The sequence below is a fragment of the Triticum urartu genome, chromosome 7A (assembly GCF_056163025.1).
Source record: "Triticum urartu cultivar PI428250 chromosome 7A, HENAU_Tu73, whole genome shotgun sequence".
In the NCBI taxonomy this organism is placed as follows: domain Eukaryota; kingdom Viridiplantae; phylum Streptophyta; class Magnoliopsida; order Poales; family Poaceae; genus Triticum; species Triticum urartu.
Window position 1 is genome coordinate 642,935,949 of NC_141879.1, and position 23,762 is coordinate 642,959,710.

The 23,762-nt window shown below is 42.2% G+C and overlaps 1 protein-coding gene and 1 long non-coding RNA gene across 2 annotated transcripts; both read right to left on the minus strand.

Moving 5' to 3' along the window:
• Window positions 1-1,536: 1,536 nt before the first annotated feature.
• LOC147960977 (uncharacterized) lies at window positions 1,537-5,829 on the minus strand. The gene is made up of 3 exons (XR_015612098.1): window positions 5,754-5,829; window positions 2,824-5,642; window positions 1,537-2,701 (listed from the first exon to the last, which is right to left on the minus strand). It is a non-coding gene; the product is annotated as an uncharacterized LOC147960977 (long non-coding RNA).
• Window positions 5,830-5,879: 50 nt separating this feature from the next.
• On the minus strand, window positions 5,880-6,597 carry LOC147960978 (uncharacterized). Its single transcript, XM_087533611.1, has 3 exons — window positions 6,255-6,597; window positions 6,096-6,161; window positions 5,880-6,006 (listed from the first exon to the last, which is right to left on the minus strand). The coding sequence occupies exons 1-3, from the start codon at window positions 6,431-6,433 to the stop codon at window positions 5,880-5,882; spliced, it is 372 nt and encodes a 123-aa protein (XP_087389737.1). The 5' UTR covers window positions 6,434-6,597.
• Between the last annotated feature and the right edge of the window lie 17,165 nt (window positions 6,598-23,762).

Here is a 23,762-nt window from a genome sequence, read left to right on the forward strand (position 1 = left end):
GGGTAGAACATGCACCACATAATTAAAAAAAATCAGCACTGTCATTTTTAGTGTTTAACTAACATATCAGGTTCCTGTCAGATAGAAATGAATAATTTTAGACCAAGGATCACAAAAATAGGGCAGGCTTAAGATATCGATTAGAGTACATGGTCCTTGACCTGAAGATTTGATGTCTTACCTGAAGGAGAGATTTTGCCACAGGAGATATTGGCTGGTGGTTCTCGTGATAGATAGTGCAAACATTTTTTCACTGGCAATCGTCATCGTCTTCCTTGTAGAAGAGATTTCACACCCTATCTATCCTGCAGAGAAATTTGATCTGCAGAGATTCAGATTAGATTCGGAGTTGGTACAAATTACAGAAGATGACATCTTAGTCCCAAACAAACCTAAGATTATATGTGACTGAGCAGACAATCTAATGTGGAAATCCTATACTTGCATCCTCACTGGGTAAAAAACCCCTAGCAGGCCCCCGCATCGCTCCTTCCCCTGGGCGACAGGGGTGGCGGCGGCTCTGCCCTGCCCCTCTACCTCACCCTCTCTTAAAAAAGCTATTTCTCTCATTAGAGAACAGTTCCCCGAAACGGCATTTCATCCCATGGTGATTAATCAGAGCCTTAAAATATCAATTCGAACATGCATAACTGAAAATGTATAGGGATGGAACTCAGATGGTTGTACACATATGATAGCCAGCACAGTTCTCTCTACACAGGTTTTCTATCGGCGTGAGCAGAATCCTCCAAAACCAACCCAAGAAAACCACTAGAAGTACAAAAAAAAGTCCTCCTCTCCTACTTTGACCATATAGCCAGCAAACAACATAAAGCAAATTGCAAGTATGCTCATTATATGCCTTCACATCTTTTTTAATAGACTACGGATTAGCACAAGTAAAAAATGACCAGCAACACAACCAGTTGATTTGCACTGCAAAGGTGAATTTTCAAATAGACTTGCTAAGTGCTAAGCTAGCACTAAAGTTCACTTGTGAAACTTCTGTGTGATCAGATTTAGAAACTGAATGATCCAAATTTGAAATTCAGAACTCCCTTGGTCAAGGAAGACAACTTATGAAGTTAATGATCTAAAACCTTCTTAAGCAATGAAAGCTAATGAGATTCACAATCGTAAGGAAAACATATTTTATTGGACACTGGGGATTGTGTGAAGATCTTATAACCAGACTTTCGAAAATCTTCTTTGCGAGTAAACTGAATTTTCTCCACAAATGGTACAAACAGGTAACCTGCAGAAACATGTAGATTTTATAATGAATGAACTCCATGAAGAATTGGAAGGAAGGAACATAAACGAATTACTTAGTTTTAAAGAAGCAAAGCATATTAGAAATACCACCTACAGGTGGGCGATCATGTAAATATGATCCCAGAAACACATCATTCTACCTTATACATTGAGTTTTCACAAAACTTAAACCGCCAAAGAAAAATCTATAGGAACAGCTAGCAGTTTCCAGTTTGTTCTATGGTAAAAGATACTGAAGTGAGCATTAAGTATATTACATACCACATGTGAACCCATTGTCTGTGCTGCACAGCTTAGAAATAAGCGATACTGTATTCAAATTTGCAGGTACTCCGAGGAACAGACCACAAAGTCAAAATTTTCCCTTCAAGCATGTGTGAATCCTCACATATGAGCTTGGACCTTTAGACAATCTCAATTCTTTTTAGTCCCTTTTATTGGCATCTTTTGCCGATTGAGCGCACGTCTTTCTCATTTCAAACACTTCCAGTGACTTCTCCCCTGCTTCAAGGGAGTCCCATAATATCTTTCTTGACTTCCCAGTTCCTGGTTCTTCATTATAAGGTTATATACATACTGCATTACCCTAACCTACTGCCTTACCCAAGTAATGCACTGAATCACCCTAAGCTAATCTTGGACGTATTTTTCCAACATCCCGAAATGTACTTTTCAGAAGAAAAAAATTACACCACAAGTCAAATGGGATGCAGATCATCAAAATCAATCTTCGCTTCCTTTAACCATTATTTCTTTGATGATCCTTCCTTTAACCATCTCTTGAGAAAATAATAGCTGCCCCTGTATTTCAATAGTATGTCCAACTTTCAGGCCCTGATATCAACCAAGATTAAAAGCACCATCCCGAACTTGTTTACAAACGTTCTACAGCATTCCAACATCTGTATCAGACCGACATTCACTAGCACTACCAAGATCTCTTGGGCTCATGCTCCAGAACTACGTAGACGTGCCCTATCTAGTGTATCTTGCTTCATATGCACATCGTCATCATCCAGTACACATATCTTTTCTTCTCCCTTTATCTTCTCTGAAAGGGACCTCATCTTCTTAATGTTACTGGTTTTCTCTTCCTTGCTCAGAGCATCAAGATGTTGCATATTCAGCCGCAACAATTGCAATTCAGCGCGATGATTGGTGATCTTCTTTCTCCTGCTATCTCTCCGGCCTATTGCGCAAAGAAGCTCTGCCTCTGCCACCTCAACAGAGACATTAGGATGCTCTGTGAGGGACTGTCCTGGAGACCTCAATGTACACAAAACCCCATAAAATGCTCTTGCAATATTACTAGAGAAGGCACAAGTTGCTGGACAAAGAAAGGGGGTACTAACCTTTCTCCTCACAAGAATTGATTAAGACCTTTTCTGAACCCTTGTTCTCCGGCACAAGAATCCTTTTGCAGATACTGTAGCACAAGAATCGGTATGAATACATGGCAGGATAAAGTCCCATCCCACAGCTTGATATAAGAAATAAAAACAGCATGACTTCAACATAAAAGGGACACATGAACAAGTTTAAGCTAACCATTTTCTGGAGTTTGCCTATCCTCTTTTGCAGGTAGCTTGTTACCTCCTAATTCTGAAAGAACCAGAGGTCAACATGACAGAAAAAATGGTAAGTATGAACTATGCAACAAACAGGCCAACACAGTTTGGGGGTGTTCCTAACCTGGTTTTTCCTTCTGAGGAACTGAGTACGCATTTCCACTCACATGCAGGGACGGAGCTCCCATGTATTCACTGGTGTCAATTGACACCAGTGCCTTCTGGCTTTTCAGCTAATAGTATTAACAAAAACTGCGTATGACCCCAGACCAAAAATTCCATTGACCCCAGCCCAGCAGCAGACCAGCTAATCCCTAAAGCCTTAGCCCATAAAATCCATTAAGTTCTAAAAGAAATCAACAGCCTGCGGCAGCAAACAACGATACAAGGCCAGGCCCAATGCGTACGCACTATGTATCAATTAATCGATGTACGCTACCCGGCTGCTGTACGTGTACGCGAACAGACAGACGCCCTCGTCTCTTCGCCTCCTCATCTCGAACCCTAATTCTGCAGCCGCCGCAGCGAATCGGCGACGAACGACGGCGAACTCGACACCGTTTCATCGGGTGAATGTTGACATTGGCTGACCGTCCGCCAGTGCATAATCTTTAATTTGCAAGTGTTGGCTCTTCCAATCCCAGGTAATTTGCACCTTCTCTCTCGCCTCTCGATCTCTAGACTGTCTACAGACTACGATTCTACAGGTGCATTGATTTCATGATGGCTATTGGCTAAGTAATTTTTTTAGTTTATTTTCTTTGATTTGCCCAGGACCAGGAAGATATGGATAAATTTTTGTTGAAAGGGAAACGACCAGCACTAGATAGTAATGTGGCAGGGCCTTCAAGGCCAGTTAGACCAGCACTTGATTTGCTATGTGGAGAAAGACATATTTTCTACAATAACGAATGACGATGTGATTGATCTATTTAAGAAGATGAAAGATCGAGAAGGGAAGTTATGAAATGTGAGTCTCGTATCACTTTATTTTTTCCTTAACGATACTTATTTTTTGCACTATTTCTTTCTTACTATTGTTGTGAATATAATATGTTCTTTTGTTCATCCTTTACAGAAAGTTACAAATGAAACGTTTCAAAGTCATCCTTTTGCCTATTATTTCCGAAATATGTAAAGAAGTGTTATTTTATGACTTTGCTCAGCCAATACTCGCTACTCGGTATGATTTTTTTAGATGTAATAATAATATCACCTGCATATTGTTGCTTTTTATATCACTCTCGGCCATTATCTATGTTGTTGCACCACTATAATTTCTGCTAGCGGCTTAGCCTGGGAAGCGGTTAACACCGGTGCCCACTTTTTCTAGCTTCGTCCCTGCTCACATGGGACACGCAAAGACTGCAAAATTATGAACTTTCGTTAGTGAGAGGTTTTTACCCCCTATTTTGACATTTTTGACACTACTTACCCCATTTAGCGAAATTTCATCCATTTTACCCCATTTAACAAAAGTTCTGCCACGATTTACCCTGTTTAAAATTTCATGAGTGTTCTGGCAGACAGGTCCCAATTGTGAAGTCTAGCTGGCATGCCACATCGATGGTTTTTTCCTGCTTATTTTTCTCTCTCGTGAACCAGTCCTCACGGCTTCTCCCGACCGGACCGGCCCGATGGAGGTCACTTGCGTCTCGTCCAACGCATAATGCCTGAGTCGACCACGCTCCTTACTCACGCCTAATAGATTGCATCGCCCGTCCAGGCTTCTGCCCACACGTACCCGTCAGGCTCGCTCGAACTTATGGTTAGGGATTGTCAGGCAACGGCAGTGGCGTGATTTCATACCTCCTCGAGCGGCGTTATATATGGTCGTGACATCAAGGCAAGAAATGACCCCGTGGAATCCGGCTCCGTCAATCTCGCCGACTTCTGGGCGCGACATCAAGGCAAGAAATGACCCCATGTAATCCGGCTCCATCAAGCTCGCCGACGTCGGCATGGGCGCGTCCATGTACATGCCCCCATCAGGTTGTGCTCGGTTGCAGATCTATGGGGGCCGCTCGTCCAACAAATCAGCGAGGTTGGTGAACAAGCAAGCCCTCACGTCGTACCCCATTCCACATGATTTTGACCATCTCCATCATATGTGTATTATGAAGTTTTCCTAACTCATGCATTGGCCGGTGAGGCGTTTGATTCAGACAGAATTAAAATGCTTATTAGAAGATCACGTGTATACATATCACCCATCTATAACTGACGTACATTGATTTAAAGTTTTTTCACCATTTTGAATATTGTTGAAATCCTTTTTTTTCTTTGTTTGCAGCGTGTGTGTGATTCGAAGGAAGGCGAACAATGTGTGCTATGAATATTGGAGGCCAGAGTGGTGCGGCCCAACTTACGCCTTGTGCGTTGGACGCGAGCGACCTGCTCTGGCGATCATATCAGGCCAGCCCAGTCGAGCGAAGCTGCGAGGACTGGTTCAACGTGGAGAAAAATAGGTAGGTAAAAACTGTTGATGGGGCATGCTAGGTGGACCTAACAATTGGGACCTGCTCATCAGAATGCTCGCAAAATTTTAAAATGGGTAAATTGTGGCAAAACTTTTGCTAAATGGGGTAAAATAGATGAAATCCTGCTAAATAGGGTAATTAGTGTCAAAAACATCAAAATAGAAGGTAAAAACCAGAATTCACTCTTTTACCGGCCCGGCAAAGTCTATTTTTTATCTAGTACCATGTTAATAAGCTGAAAAAATGTATATACCTGCTCGATTTCGCTTGCCAGTGGGCATATTCGGCCAACTTGATTAACTCATCCTCATCATCATACCTGGTAAAGAACAGTGAGCAAATTAAGGAACAGCAGTCGAGTGAAGAACTGCTCACATGGCAAGAGGATGAATCTTGCAAGAAACGTAAATAGAAAAGGTAAAAGATCGACCATCCCGTGGAGCCGTCAAAGTCCAGCGGCGCTGCATGCGCTGAGTTCCTCGAATCACAAGAAACCCTGGAATAACTACCGGGAGATTGCACAAATTAAAGCAACAGCAGTCGGGTGAAGAACTGCTCACATGACAAGAAGGCTGAAATTCTTGCAAGAAATGTAAATAGAAAGGGAAGTGGTCGCCCACCCTGTGGAGCCTTCAACCTCCACCGGCCCCCCGCGAGCTGACTTCCTCGAATCACATGGAATTCTGGGAAACAGAGGAAGTAAGTGAAGTTTTATGGGGAAAGAAATCGCCACGAACCAAGGACGCGTTTCATTCAAAGAAGAATGACACACCTTTCTGGCGGCGGTGCTCCGAGAGCATGCTCCTCTGTCGGTGAAGACCCAGCTCCAAGATCAGACCTAGACGAGAAAGGAAGAGAAAAGAACAGCCATAAACACAAGAATCGAGAACGAATTCAAGAAAGAGGTACCGGAGAAAGAAAGGGAGCTCACCTTTCTGGCGGCGGCGTACCAAGCGCCCAGCCCGCTTGCCAAATGCCGTGGCAATGCGGGTCCTCCGAGGCTCCGCGGATGGAGGCTAGGTACAGGAACACGGCGCTCCGGTCGCCTCGCCGGAAGAGGCTGTACACATGGTCCGGGCCAAGCCCCGAGCCGCCGACGGAGCGGGCCATCCTCTGCGGCCGCGGGCGTCGCGGTCCGGCGAGGAGTACGAGGGGGAGGTGGTGGGCGCGTCGGGGGCTCCGGGCGAAGAAGACGACGGCTCCGGCGAGGGAGGGGGCTAGAGGTCGTGGGCGTCCGGCGAGCGAAGAAGACGAGGGGGAAATTTTGTGGAGCCTTTTCCCCGTCTTTGTTTTGTTTTTTTCGAGTGTAGGGCTGCCCGTCTATTTGATACAGACGCCGCGGGCCGGTAGTGTGGGCCGTCGAGAGAGCCCAGCGTCCGTCACTAACCGATTTTCAACCATTTGTTCCGAAAAAAAAAAGATGATTTAAAACCTTAGGTTTATTTTTTACCTATATGCTTGCCTCATTGTACATCCTCCTGTGGATATTAAAAGATGCATATACTGTACTTAAATTAAGTGATATTGTACACTAGATCTATTTTACATAGTAAGACTAGCATTGCAGGCGGAAATTATCAATGGAGGTCGGGCTCCATGGAGGACGTTTTTAAAATAACATTTTTTCACACCACAAAAAAATTGTACATGAGGAATTACATATTTAACACGTTCAAGAAAATTTCCATAACTATATACTTTCATACATGGCATAGAAAAAAACAAATACATACATGAAAATGGGCCAAAAGGAATTTGTTGTTGGGCTGGGATTTTTTATTGTTTATGTAGCATCAAATCGTAATCTTTTTAACACAAATTCACGTATCTGTCTCGAATATGTATAATTTTTCAAAGATTGTTTTCAAAAAGAAACTTGGAAATGTCATTTTGATTTCTTTGAAATGATGGGATCCAAGGAGCCCATCCTTCATAAGTTCGCTCTTGCATTGCAGGCTACTATTTGATCTCAAGTGGTTACTTTAAGACCAAGCTTTTTCCTTTTCTGGAAAGTCTACACTGTATCTCAAAGGAAAATTTTAGGAATACACTACCGGATTTCAGAACTTGTAGGCACAACTTTTAGAATTTGAAGTTTGAACTTTCAAAATTATTAAACTTAAGAAAAATTCTTGAACTTTCAAAATTATCAAACTTAAGAAAAATTCTTGAACTTTCAAAAATTCTTGGGACTTTTCAAGAAGTCTTGTGGTTTTGAAAATTCAAACTTAAGAAGAAATGAACTTTTAAAAAATCTCAATAATTTCCACAATAGGAAGATGAAAGTTGTGAGAGAGTGTCACGTGGGTGGATCTCATCAGGAGAGAGAAGTCTAACATGGTATTTGGATGTTTCAGTTGGAGGGCAGGAAATGGATTTGGTAATCATCTGACATCAATGCAAACATTTGGCTCAACACTGAATTGGTATTGGAAACAAAAGGCCAAGACAGGGTTGTTTTGGCTCCCATGTAAATCTAGCTCCCACGTTTCGGAGGGGTGTCGAACGCCTCGTTGTACGAGAGAGGACATAATGCTTTCGTATGAGAGAGGCTCTGAGGCGGTCGCTAAACCCTAGCCTCTCCTCCAACACCTCACCCTCTCACCGCCACCAGGGCGTGACGGCAGGCAAAGCCCGCATAGCGCCAGCAGCGGCGGGGACGACCGGTCCAGGGATGGCTTGCTGGGAAGTTTTGGAGGACTTGGGGAGTTGGTGTGGTCGGACGAGGATATGAGGGCCCGAGTCTCCATCAAGCGGTGCTCGGCGGCGGTATTGGTGAACCCACTGCAACCGGACGAATCCAGTGTGGTGAGCTTCTGCGGCCGCCTGGCTTGGCTAGGACACCGAAGAAGACAACGATAGTGCATGACCCTGAACAGTAATGACTTCGATCTCAAATTTGTACTTAGCATACTATGGTGTGAGAAATTCATCTCAGGTGTTCTTTAAAGTGTCTTCGTGTTTGGTTAGGGACGACATGGCAGTGACGCTTCCCTAGTTTAGGAATAATGTCTTCCCCTTCCTATCCCCATTTAGTTGGTGTGCTTATCACCGGCGGAGGCCATGTGGTTTTTTGTATCCAACAGGTCTTTTAGGATCCGATAAGTGTAGGTTTATGGTGGATCTGTCTGGATTTGGCCAGCTATCGTGCTCTTCAAAGTTTCTATATGTCCTTATCGACGTTTCTTCTCCGGTGAGGTGATTGCTTCGCAGCGGCCGCGGCCGTCTCTTGGTCTGCATCAACGACTTCTCAACCGCAACTCCTACAACCTCCTGGGTTTCAAAAAGTTTGCTCCACCATGGCGGAGGCCCAGAGGCGGCACCGAACTTTGCTCGTGGTGCATCCCCGATGGATGTGTGATGAAGAAGACTTCGGCACCCCCTAAGGCTTTAATTGTAATTTTACTTTTCTATTTGGGTGTGTTTGTAAGGTTGTGTAATTCTTACTATATGGCCTTAGGCCTTTTCACAGAAAAAATGAATTACCACCCACAAAAACCGCTCCACCAGCACATGGCCCCGTGAGAGCGTAGCGTTCCCCGCTAGGTCTCCGTGTATCACACCGTGGATCACCAGGTAAGGAGGGAAAGGGAGCCACTACCGTCAACGCGGACCGGGCTTCGCCTGACAGTGCCCTTCGGCAACGATGAGCAGGAGGGGAGATGGGGGAAGTGTGTGATACGTCTCCAACGTATCTATAATTTATGAAGTATTCATGCTATTATATTATCATTCTTGAATGTTTTACAATCATTTTATAGCAACTTTATATCATTTTTTTGGACTAACCTATTGACCCAGTGCCCGGTGCCAGTTGCTATTTTTTGCTTGTTTTTTACATCGCAGGAAATCAATATCAAACGGAGTCCAAACACCGCGAAACTTTTTGGAGATTTTTTATGGACCAGAAGACATCCATTGGGCCAGAGCAGCACCTGGGGGGTGCCCCGAGGGGGGCACAACCCACCAGGGTGTGCCTGGGGGCCCAGACGCGCCCAGGTGGGTTGTGCCCACCTCGGTGGCCTCCCGCACCCCCTCTTTACCCTATAAATTCACAAATATTCCAAAACCCTTCGGGGTTAACCTAGACCAGAAGTTTCGCCGCCGCAAGGCTCTGTAGCCATCGAAAACCAATCTAGACCCCGTCCCGGCACCCTGCCGGACAGGAAATCATCTCCGGTGGACATCTTCATCATCCCGGCGGCCACCATGATGAGGAGGGAGTAGTCCACCCTCGGGGCTGAGGGTTTGTACCAGTAGCTATGTGTTTAATCTATCTCTCTCTCTTGTGTTCATGAGATGTCATGACCTTGATGTATCGCGGGCTTTGTTAATATAGTCGGATCATATGGTGTTTTCCCCTCTCTATCTTGTGGTGATGAATTGAGTCGTTCCCTTTGAGATTTCGTTGTTATCGGATTGAATACTTTTATGGATTTGAGAACACTTGATATATGTCTTGCAATTGAATACTCGTGGTGACAATGTGGTATCGTATTAATTCACTTGATATATGTTTTGGCACTCAACTCGCGGATTCCCGAGGTGACATTGGGGTAATCTATGCATAGGGGTTGACGCATGTTCTTGTCTTTGTTTCTCCGGTAGAAATCTTGGGGCACTCTTTGAAGTTCTTTGTGTTGGATTGAGTATTATGAATATGAATTTGCTTTGGTGTTATTTTAGTATGAACTCTAGGATAGATCGAACGGAAAGAATAGGTTTGTGTTATTTTAGTACGAACTCTTGAATAGATCGAACGGAAAGAATAGCTTTGAGGTGGTTTCGTACCCTACAAACAATTTATTCTTTTGTTCTCCGCTAGACAGGAACTTTGGAGTGATTTTTCATTGCACTTTGAGGGGTGGTTATATGATCCAATTATATTAGCATTGTTGAGAGGTTGCACTAGTGAAAGTACGGACCCTAGGCCTCATTTTTAAGCATTGCAATGCCGTTTTTGTGCCCGTTAACTATTTGCTACCTTGCTGTTTTTATTTAGATTATAAAAATATATTTCTACCATCCATATTACACGTTTATCACCATCTCTTCGCCGAACTAGTGCATCTATACAATTTTCCATTGTATTGGGTGTGTCGGGGACACAAAAGATTTCTTGTGTTTGGTTGCAGGGTCACTTGAGAGAGACCATCTTCATCCCACACCTCTCATGGATTGGTAAACCTTAGGTCATTCACTTGACTGGAAATTGCTATTGTTCTATAACTGCGTTTAGAGGCCCAACACGTGTCTACAAGAATAAAGTTGCGTAGTAGACATCAGTGTGCTAGCCGGCGACGGCTACGGATTTACCCTACCACCCGCAAGAGCAACCCAAGCGAGCAAGGGGCATCCATTTATGTTTCAAACGAAGTGGAGGTGCGAGCCTGCGCGTTGGAAATTCTACCGAAGTGTGTGAAACCTTGGACGTAGCCCGATTTAGAAATTCTAGAAAGCTGAACAAGTGTGCCAACTCCATCGAAGTAATAAGAGTAGTCAACATCTAGCTGAACATCATGGTATTTTACTTCAAGCAGAAATAAATTCTAGAAAGTTGTCGTCAGTTCTAAAGCTTCCAAGTCCTAGGATGTTTTTGAATTTCATAGACGTTCCAACAAAGTACAAAACTTGTGTTCACTTCATGGTTGATATGACTATGAGCGTAGGGACGAATGAGATTTACTCCTTGCTTGGCCTCTAGTACAAAATATGAATTATTTGCAAGGTATGATCACACTCCATCTCTTCAAACACTTAAATGGCTTAAATAGTAACACTATCTTCTATATCTAAGTAGTTAGCCCTCACTAACCTGTTTTTTTTAACATGCAAACATACCACCTCATGATGCAACATGCATGAAAAAAGGTACACATCAACATGCAATCATGCATAAAACCAGTACACCTCAACATGCAAACATGGATGAGAATTTCCATTTTATTATATTATTTATATTTAATACATAGTTTGCAACTATAGAATAATCAAGCACAATAGATCATATCCATTTTAGGTTTTAATTCCCATATAATTGAAGGAAATATGCCCTAGAGGCAATAATAAAGTTATTATTTATTTCCTTATTTCATGATAAATGTTTATTATTCATGCTATAATTGTATTAACCGGAAACATAATACATGTGTGAATACATAGACAAACAGAGTGTCACTAGTATGCCTCTACTTGACTAGCTCGTTAATCAAAGATGGTTATGTTTCCTAACCATAGACAAAGAGTTGTTATTTGATTAACGGGATCACATCATTAGGTGAATGATCTGATTGACATGACCCATTCCATTAGCTTAGCACCCAATCGTTTAGTATGTTGTTATTGCTTTCTTCATGACTTATACATGTTCCTATGACTATGAGATTATGCAACTCCCGTTTGCCGGAGGAACACTTTGTGTGCTACCAAATGTCACAATGTAAATGGGTGATTATAAAGGAGCCCTACAGGTGTCTCCAAAGGTAAATGTTGGGTTGGCGTATTTCGAGATTAGGATTTGTCACTCCGATTGTCGGAGAGGTATCTCTGGGCCCTCTCGGTAATGCACATCACTTAAGCCTTGCAAGCATTGCAACTAATGAGTTAGTTGCGAGATGATGTATTACGAAACGAGTAAAGAGACTTGCCGATAACGAGATTGAACTAGGTATTGGATACCGACGATCAAATCCCGGGCAAGTAACATACCGATGACAAAGGGAACAACGTATGTTGTTATGCGGTCTGACCGATAAAGATCTTTGTAGAATATGTAGGAGCCAATATGGGCATCCAAGTCCCGCTATTGGTTATTGACCGGAGACGTGTCTCGGTCATGTCTACATTGTTCTCGAACCCGTAGGGTCCGCACGCTTAAGGTTTCGATGACAGTTATATTATGAGTTTATGAGTTTTGATGTACCAAAGGAGTTCGGAGTCCCGGATGAGATCGAGGACATGACGAGGAGTCTCGAAATGGTCGAGACGTAAAGATCGATATATTGGACGACTATATTCGGACATCGGAAAGGTTCTGAGTGATTCGGGTATTTTTCGGAGTACCGGGTAGTTACGGGAGAAGCAATGGGCCTTGATGGGCTTTAGTGGGAAGAGGAGAAAGGGCCAAGGGGCTGCTGCGCCCCCCTCCCCTCTGGTACGAATTGGACTAGGGAAAGGGGGGCCGGCCACCTTTCCTTCTCCTCCACTTCCTTCTCCCTTCCTCCCCTCTTGGTGGACTCCTACTAGGACTTGGAGTCCTAGTAGGACTCCACATCCTGGCCGCACCAAGCCTTGGCCGGCCTCCTCCTCCTCCATCCTTTATATACTGAGGCAAGGGGCACCCCATAGAGACACAAGTTGATCCACGTGATCTATTCCTTAGCCGTGTGCGGCGCCCCCAGCCACCATAGTCCTCGATAATATTGTAGCGGAGCTTAGGCGAAGCCCTGCAGCAGTAGTACGTCAAGATCGTCACCACGCCGTCGTGCTGACGGAACTCTTCCCCGACACTTTGCTGGATCGGAGTCCGGGGATCGTCATCGAGCTGAACGTGTGCTGGAACTCGGAGGTGCCGTAGTTTCGGTGCTTGATCGGTCGGATCGTGGAGACGTACGACTACATCAACCAAACGCTTCCGTTGTCGATCTACTAGGTATGTAGATCATACTCCCCCTCTCGTTGCTATGCATCACCATAATCTTGCGTGTGCGTAGGAAATTTTTTGAAATTACTACGAAACCCAACAATGGCATCCGAGCCTAGGTTTTATATGTTGATGTTATATGCACGAGTAGAACACAAGTGAGTTGTGGGCGATATAAGTCATACTGCTTACCAGCATGTCATACTTTGGTTCGGCGGTATTGTTGGACGAAGCGGCCCGGACCAACATTACGCGTACGCTTACGCGAGACCGGTTCTCCCGACGTGCTTTGCACAGAGGTGTCTTGCGGGTGACAGTTTCTCCAACTTTAGTTGAACCGAGTGTGGCTACGCCCGGTCCTTGCGAAGGTTAAAACAGCACCAACTTGACAAACTATCGTTGTGGTTTTGATGCGTAGGTAAGATTGGTTCTTGCTTAAGCCCGTAGCAGCCACGTAAAACTTGCAACAACAAAGTAGAGGACGTCTAACTTGTTTTTGCAGGGCATGTTGTGATGTGATATGGTCAAGACATGATGCTAAATTTTATTGTATGAGATGATCATGTTTTGTAACCGAGTTATCGGCAACTGGCAGGAGCCATATGGTTGTCGCTTTATTGTATGCAATGCAATCGCGCTGTAATGCTTTACTTTATCACTAAGCGGCAGCGATAGTCGTGGAAGCATAATATTGGCGAGACGACAACGATGCTACGATGGAGATCAAGGTGTCGCGCCGGTGACGATGGTGATCACGACGGTGCTTCGAAGATGGAGATCACAAGCACAAGATGATGATGGCCATATCATATCACTTATATTGCATGTGATGTTTATCTTTTGTGCATCTTATCTTGCTTTGATTGACGGTAGCATTATAAGATGATCTCTCACTAATTATCAAGAAGTGTTCTCCCTGAGTATGCACCGTTGCGAAAGTTCTTCGTGCTGAGACACCACGTGATGATCGGGTGTGATAGGTTCTACGTTCAAATACAACGGGTGCAAAACAGTTGCACACGCGGAATACTCAGGTTATACTTGATGAGCCAAGCATATACAGATATGGCCTCGGAACACGGAGACCGAAAGGTCGAGCGTGAATCATATAGTAGATATGATCAACATAGTGATGTTCACCAATGAAACTACTCCATCTCACATGATGATCGGATATGGTTTAGTTGATTTGGATCACGTGATCACTTAGAGGATTAGAGGGATGTCTATCTAAGTGGGAGTTCTTAAGTAATATGATTAAATTGAACTTAAATTTATCATGAACTTAGTCCTGGTAGTATTTTGCAAATTATGTTGTAGATCAATAGCTCGCGTTGTTGCTTCCCTGTGTTTATTTTGATATGTTCCTAGAGAAAATTGTGTTGAAAGATGTTAGTAGCAATGATGCAGATTGGATCCGTAATCTAAGGTTTATCCTCATTGCTGCATAGAAGAATTATGTCCTTGATGCACCGCTAGGTGACAGACCTATTGCAGGAGTAGATGCAAACGTTATGAACGTTTGGCTAGCTCAATATGATGACTACTTGATAGTTTAGTGCACCATGCTTAATGGCTTAGAATCGGGACTTCAAAGACGTTTTAAACGTCATGGAGCATATGAGATGTTCCAGGAGTTGAAGTTAATATTTCAAGCAAATACCTGAGTTGAGAGATATGAAGTCTCCAACAAGTTCTATAGCTAAAAGATGGAGGAGAATCGCTCAACTAGTGAGCATGTGCCCAGATTGTCTGAGTACTACAATCGCTTGAATCAAGTGGGAGTTAATCTTCCAGATAAGATAGTGATTGACAGAATTCTCTAGTCACCATCACCAAGTTAGCAGAACTTCGTGATGAACTATAATATGCAAGGGATGAAAAAAATAATTCCCAAGCTCTTCGTGATGCTGAAATCGACGAAGGTAGAAATCAAGAAAAACATCAAGTGTTGATGGTTAACAAGACCACTAGTTTCAAGAAAAGGGCAAAGGGAAGAAGGGGAACTTCAAGAAGAACGGCAAGCAAGTTGCTGCTCAAGTGAAGAAGCCCAAGTCTGGTCCTAAGCCTGAGACTAAGTGCTTCTACTGCAAAGGGACTAGTCACTAGAAGCGGAACTACCCCAAGTGATTGGCGGATAAGAAGGATGGCAAAGTGAACATAAGTATATTTGATATACATCTTATTGATGTGTACTTTACTAGTGTTTATAGCAGCCCCTCAGTATTTGATACTAGTTCAGTTGCTAAGATTAGTAACTCGAAACGGGAGTTGCAGAATAAACAGAGACTAGTTAAGGGTGAAGTGACGATGTGTGTTGGAAGTGGTTCCAAGATTGATATGATCATCATCGCACACTCCCTATAATTTCGGGATTAGTGTTGAACCTAAATAAGTGTTATTTGGTGTTTGCGTTCAGCATGAATATGATTTGATCATGTTTATTGTAATACGGTTATTCATTTAAGTAAGAGAATAAATTGTTGTTCTGTTTACATGAATAAAACCTTATATGGTTACACACCCAATGAAAATAGTTCGTTGGATCTCGATCGTAGTGATACACATAATCATAATATTGAAACCAAAAGATGCAAAGTTAATAATGATAGTGCAACTTATTTGTGGCACTGCCGTTTAGGTCATATTGGTGTAAAGCGCATGAAGAAACTCCATGCTGATGGGCTTTTGGAATCACTTGATTATGAATCAGTTGATGCTTGCAAACCATGCCTCATGGGCAAGATGACTAAGACTCCGTTCTTCGGAACAATGGAGCGAGCAACAGATTTGTTGGAAATCATACATACTGATGTATGTGGTTCGATGAATATTGAGGCTCACGACAGGTATCATTATTTTCTGATCTTCACAGATGATTTGAGCAGATATGAGTATATCTACTTGATGAAACATAAGTCTGAAACATTTGAAAAGTTCAAAGAATTTCAGAGTGAAGTGAAAAATCATCGTAACAAGAAAATAAAGTTTCTACGATCTGATCGTAGAGAAGAGTATTTGAGTTACGAGTTTGGTTTTTAGTTAAAAACAATGTGAAATAGTTTCACTACTCACGCCACCTGGAACACCACAATGTAATGGTGTGTACGAACGTCATAACCGTACTTTATTAGATATGGTGCGATCTATGATGTCTCTTACCGATCTACCACTATCGTTTTGGGGTTATGCATTAGAGACAGCTGCATTCACGTTAAATAGGGCACCATCTAAATCCGTTGAGACGACACCGTATGAACTATGGTTTGGCAAGAAACCTAAGCTGTTGTTTCTTAAAGTTTGAGGTTGCAATGCTTATGTGAAAAAGTTTCAACCTGATAAGCTCAAACCCAAATCGGAGAAATGTGTCTTCATAGGATATCCAAAGGAAACTATTGGATACACCTTCTATCACAGATCCGAAGGCAAGACTTCTGTTGCTAAATTCGGAAACTTTCTAGAGAAGGAGTTTCTCTCGAAAGAAGTGAGTGGGAGGAAAGTAGAAAACATGATAAGGTAATTGTACCTTCTCCCTTATTGGAAAGTAGTTCATCACAGAAATCTGTTCTTGTGACTACTACACCAATTAGTGAGGAAGATAATGATGATGATCATGTAACTTCAGATCAAGTTACTACCGAATCTCGTAGGTAAACCAGAGTAAGATCCGCACCAGAGTGGTACGGTAATCCTGTTCTGGAAGTCATGTTACTAGACCATGACGAACTTGCGAACTATGAGGAAGCGATGATGAGCCCAGATTCTGCGAAATGGTTTGAGGCCATGAAATCTGAGATATGATCCATGTATGAGAACAAAGTATGGACTTTGATGGATTTGCCCGATGATCGGCAAGCCATAAAAATAAATGGATCTTCAAGAGGAAGACGGACGCTGATAGTAGTGTTATTATCTACAAAGCTAGAATTGTCACAAAAGGTTTTTCGACAAGTTTAAGGTGTTGACTACGATGAGAGATTCTCACTCGTATCTATGCTTAAGTCTGTCCGAATCATGTTAGCAATTGCCGCATTTTATGAAATCTGGCAAATGGATAAACAACACTGAATTCCTTAATGGATTTATTGAAGAAGAGTTGTATACGATGCAACTAGAAGGTTTTGTCAATCCGAAAGGTACTAACCAAATGTGCAAGCTCCAGCGATCCATCTGTGAACTGGTGCAAGCATCTCGGAGTTGGAATATACGCTTTGATGAGTTGGTCAAAGCATATAGTTTTATATAGACTTGCGGTGAAGCCTGTATTTGCAAGAAAGTGAGTGGGAGCACTACGGCATTTCTGATAAGTATATGTGAATGACATATTGTTGATCGGAAATAATGTAGAATTATTCTGTAAAGCATAAAGGAGTGTTTGAAAGGAGTTTTTCAAAGAAAGACTTTGGTGAAGCTGCTTACATATTGAGCTTCAAGATCTATAGAGATCAAGACGCTTGATAAGTTTTTCCAATGAGTACATACCTTGACAAGATTTTGAAGTAATTCAAAATGGAGCAGTCAAAGAAAGATTTCTTGCCTGTATTACAAGGTGTGAAGTTGAGTAAGACTCAAAGCCCGACCACGGCAGAAGATAGAAAGAGAATGAAAGTCATTCCCTATGCCTTGGCCATAGGTTCTATAAAGTATGTCATGCTGTGTACCAGATCTATTGTATACCCTGCACTGATTTGGCAAGGGAGTACAATAGTGATCTAGGAGTAGATCACTGGACAGCGGTCAGAATTATCCTTAGTGAAATAAGGATATGTTTCTCGATTATGGACGTGACAAAAAAGGTTCGTCGTAAAGGGTTACGTCGATGCAAGTTTTTGACACTGATCTAGAAGACTCTAAGTCTTAGTCTAGATACATATTGAAAGTGGGAGCAATTAGCTAGAGTAGCTCCAAGCAGAGCATTGTTGACATAGAAATTTGCAAAATACATGCGGATCTGAATGTGGCAGACCCGTTGACTAAGATTCTCTCACAAGCAAAACATGATCACACCTTAGTACTCTTTGGGTGTTAATCACATAGCAATGTGAACTAGATTACTGAATCTAGTAAACACTTTGGGTATTGGTCACATGGCGATGTGAACTATGGGTGTTAATCACATGATGATGTGAACTATCGAAGTTAATCACATGGTGATGTGATCTAGATTATTGACTCTAGTGCAAGTGGGAGACTGAAGGAAATATGCCCTAGAGGCAATAATAAAGTTATTATTTATTTCCTTATTTCATGATAAATGTTTATTATTCATGCTATAATTGTATTAACCGGAAACATAATACATGTGTGAATACATAGACAAACAGAGTGTCACTAGTATGCCTCTACTTGACTAGCTCGTTAATCAAAGATGGTTATGTTTCCTAACCATAGACAAAGAGTTGTTATTTGATTAACGGGATCACATCATTAGGTGAATGATCTGATTGATATGACCCATTCCATTAGCTTAGCACCCGATCGTTTAGTATGTTGTTATTGCTTTCTTCATGACTTATACATGTTCCTATGACTATGAGATTATGCAACTCCCGTTTGCCGGAGGAACACTTTGTGTGCTACCAAACGTCACAACGTAAATGGGTGATTATAAAGGAGCCCTACAGGTGTCTCCAAAGGTAAATGTTGGGTTGGCGTATTTCGAGATTAGGATTTGTCACTCCGATTGTCGGAGAGGTATCTCTGGGCCCTCTCGGTAATGCACATCACTTAAGCCTTGCAAGCATTGCAACTAATGAGTTAGTTGCGAGATGATGTATTACGGAACGAGTAAAGAGACTTGCCGGTAACGAGATTGAACTAGGTATTGGATACCGACAATCAAATCCCGGGCAAGTCATATACCGATGACAAAGGGAACAACGTATGTTGTTATGCGGTCTGACCGATAAAGATCTTCGTAGAATATGTAGGAGCCAATATGGGCATCCAGGTCCCGCTATTGGTTATTGACCGGAGACGTGTCTCAGTCATGTCTACATTGTTCTCGAACCCGTAGGGTCCGCACGCTTAAGGTTTCGATGAAAGTTATATTATGAGTTTATGAGTTTTGATGTACCGAAGGAGTTCGGAGTCCCGGATGAGATCGGGGACATGACGAGGAGTCTTGAAATGGTCGAGACGTAAAGATCGATATATTGGATGACTATATTCGGACATCGGAAAGGTTCCGAGTGATTCGGGTATTTTCCGAAGTACCCGGTAGTTACGGGAGAAGCAATGGGCCTTGATGGGCTTTAGTGGGAAGAGGAGAAAGGGCCAAAGGGCTGCTGCGCCCCCTCCCCTCTGGTACGAATTGGACTAGGGAAAGGGGGGCCGGCCACCTTTCCTTCTCCTCCACTTCCTTCTCCCTTCCTCCCCTCTTGGTGGACTCCTACTAGGACTTGGAGTCCTAGTAGGACTCCACATCCTGGCCGCACCAAGCCTTGGCCGGCCTCCTCCTCCTCCATCCTTTATATACTGAGGCAAGGGGCACCCCATAGAGACACAAGTTGATCCACGTGATCTATTCCTTAGCCGTGTGCGGCGCCCCCAGCCACCATAGTCCTCGATAATATTGTAGCGGAGCTTAGGCGAAGCCCTGCAGCAGTAGTACGTCAAGATCGTCACCACGCCGTCGTGCTGACGGAACTCTTCCCCGACACTTTGCTGGATCGGAGTCCGGGGATCGTCATCGAGCTGAACGTGTGCTAGAACTCGGAGGTGACGTAGTTTCGGTGCTTGATCGGTCGGATCGTGGAGACGTACGACTACATCAACCAAACGCTTCCGTTGTCGATCTACTAGGTATGTAGATCATACTCCCCCTCTCGTTGCTATGCATCACCATGATCTTGTGTGTGCGTAGGAAAATTTTTGAAATTACTACGAAACCCAACAATAATTACTTCGAATTTCATGTTCCATGCAGAGACAAATACCACTACAATATATTAGAAAACAAATCCCGCTACAACTTCCGAGGTATCATCTAGGTATGTTAATTTTTCATACATGTGTTGCAATAGCCCCGTGATGGAGTTTTCATACAGTTTAATCCTACCATAAGGACCACATGGACATAATGAATGTTTTGATCATATTGATTCAATTTCACTCCTTGTTTCTTTATGTGTCCGCATTTCTTAAATTGTGTCATCACCACTCACTAACAGTAAAGGGGGGGTCTAAGAAGCCATAGTCTTTGCAATATGCTTCATGCTTTGAAAAATAAAATCACCAAATCAGGTTAACACCCTAACAAATTTATGAAACTAGTCATAGTTGGTTTCATCACTACATACCCACCTCACAATCACATTGACTATGTCAACAAACAGAAGACAAGTAAAACCAGGTCAGGTGTGTGCCAAATCCAGGTCGGCATGCCACAATGGGAAGTTCCTAGTTTAAGGATTAAAAAGAACCCACCTAAAGAACCTCGGGGTACATTTAACTCCATAATAAATACATGAAGATGTTATATAATGCGTGAACCTGCACCGACATGGTTTGGACAAGATATACAACTTAGTGGTTGTAGTACAACTATGAGCTAAACTCATACAAGTAAATCTTTTCGAGAGACCGAGTGGCATGGTTTATGAAGGCGGCAGTGAAGCAAGAGACATGCACAATAGGAGTGAAATCTGTGATGACCTCAAAGAACACATTTGACAAATCATCCTTGCAGCATGCATTTGGATATACACGGTTTATAGCTTGATCATTGGTAAAAGACGATCCACTCAATTAATGTGATATGTGAAAATATACATTTACGATCCTGAAACTCCAACCATTTTCCTTGCCAAGACCCTCGTATCACCTTTCAGTTGATGTAATCTTCAACGCCTCCGACCAACCTGTGGCACCTGGTCAGGAGATCAAGCTCCTGAAGCTCAAACTTGCACTCCATGCCTTCAATATTGAGTTCTTGGCCTTTTACTTTGGTCGACCTGAATGTCGAAAATACTGAAACCAATACACACACTTAGTGGTATTTCAAAAACCAACTTCTTTACACAAGGAGCCAATATCAGGGATTATTCCGCTACCAGAGTTCCAAAGTACGGAGCTGGTGGCGGTGCACTAGGGTTCCTCACAGTCGCCTCGTGGGGGCGACGCAGGACGGTGGATGGTGGATTTTTCTTTTTTTTCTGAAAAACTATAGAAGTCAAACAAACGAGTTTCAATATAGACTTGTCTTAATAAATAAATAAACAAAATTTACAGATTCCAAACTGCACCAAGGTGCCTCTCCATGTACAACCTAAGTCTATACTTTTTATTTTTTTACTAATAAAAGAAATAGGTATTCTTGGTCCGTCATGATATTTTGCAGAAAACCCCCTCAAGTTTTTGGTAATAAGCCCGTAGTACATATTAATCGATTTATTTAAAATTCATAGCTTTTTAACCCTAACTCCAAATTTAACATGTTATATATGAAATTTGATTAAATAAATATGTAGAATCTGAATATGATATTATTTTTAACTGTTACCATTTAAAAATGCTATTTATGATGAAATCTTAATCAATAGCGCATGATTAGTCTTTCCTTTATATCGGTGCCGTTCCGAATTGAAAATGAATACTTTGGAAAAACTAGGATGGTGAAAAAACAATATCTAAAGACTTCACAGAAAAAAATAGATTTATCATCCTATACCGAAAGGGAGGCGTCTTAAGATTGACAACATTCAAATGTGTTGTGATGGTGTGAACACTGAGGCCAGCATCAACGAGAGTGGGAAAAGGATAAAATGAAACACAGATGGGAGGCCATGTGTTGAAATAAAGGACATGGACCTACGAATTCATTGTTATTAGATTAGTGAGTATTATTTCACCCGTTGCAACGAACAGGCTCATTTGCGTCGTATGTCGAGAGAGAGATGTTTTAAGATTGACAACATTCAAATGTGTTGTGTTGATGTCAACACTGAAGCCAGTGTCGACAAGAGTGGGAAGAAAGATAAATAGAAACACAGATGAGATGCCATATGTTGAAATAAAGGACATAGACCTACTGAAGTTTGGACTCATGGCTATTAGATTAGCAAGTGTTTTTTTTCACCAGTTGCAACCGCACAGGTTCATTTACTAGTAATTAATTAATAATATATATATATATATATGCGTGTTTCCATAAAAAAGTATGATATGAACTCCGATCCCTTGGTTTAATTTGACTGAGCGGTCTGGGCGTAGAGCAACGTGCACATACGCAATCCGGGGAGGAGACGACTCGATGTCGCGCGGCTGCCATGCATATCATTGTCGGACACGGACCCTGAGTCCGGATAGGTAGGTATGTCCCTGTGTCCTTGACTAGCTATATATACATGGACAGTCGCGGCGTGTTTCGTCTCATCGATTCGGGAGCGGCTACAGATCAATCGACTGATTGCATAAAGTGGTTAGTTGATTGGCAGAATAGCAGAAAACACAACAAAGCAGAAAATTGACTGACCCAATCGACTGATTGCATAAAGTGGTCAGTCGACCAGCCCAAAAACCCAAAATTCTGTTGCTACTCTTCTGCGTTCTGTTCAGCCCAAAAACAAAACGGGCCTCAACCCGCTAAGCACCAAAACCACTACACTAGAAAACGAACCAGATCCAGCTCACCAACATAGAACTAGGTCTTCTACCTCTCTCCCTTGCCCGACCAAGTACTCTGTTGCCGCCATGGATGAAAGAAAAAACCACTGCTCTGTTCTGTTCTGATGTCTCCTCATATGTTGTGCTGACATTTCTTCCTTGCAACCTCCTGCTCCTCCGATCGCTCGCAGTTCTGCAACAAATGGATGAACGTACAAATCATACTTAGAACTCAGATCTGCCAAAAGGGAGAACTAAAGGAAGAAAAAAGATAACCAGCAGAAGATGTTCCTGCTGAGTCAAAGGTAAAATGATCATCTCATTCCCACCAACTGTTCCTTCCATAACCGCCTTCTCTTCAGAGATTTTGTGTTTGCATTTCTTCCTTGCTGTTATAGTTAGACGTCATCTAGAGCTCCTCCTCCTACTTTGTACTTCTTACTGGTAAACATATGCAAGTTTAATAATCTCATTATGCAAGTTTTTTTGAATCATGCTTTTTAAACAATGTTATTTAGAATCTCTGAACAACCATGCATCAAATCAACATTTTCTGTATGCAATTAGTTTCTACATTTTCTGGTGGACTATCACAACTAAATGTTTCAGCTATAGCAACTTTGAAGCACTGTCAGAGAAGCTTCATCACCTAAATGCTCTAGATGAAGTCTAACTATAACAACAATACAAAGTAGCACTATTCAGAAGCCAAAAATTTGCAACCAAAAATGGAGAATTATTCATACTAAGTCAGACTAGAATTCCAGGCAAAAACATACTAATATGTATGTGCAAATACTATAACCACAACTATACAAATAATAGAAGCTCATTCATATATGCAACTAACATTTGAAGCAAGCATATTCAGTTTGCACATTGCACCAAAAGAAAACTTGCAGTACTTTGCTAGAAGGAACATACCGAGTCAATTGAGTATGTACATAGTTGAAAACTGCATATTCTGCAATGCTATGAGCATTAACCATGAATGAGGTCATGAATTAAAATTGAATTTGTATTTCTAGGCATTAGAAATTGCAGCAAACAATAGAGAGAAAAGCCGTTATGACATTATAGTTAAGGGAAAAAACAATACGGTAAGCACGAGACTCGTAAGACTCATTTTCTTTTGCAGATATGAAATTTTTCAAGAAAAAAAATTAAGTACAAAAATGTGTCATTACTTTC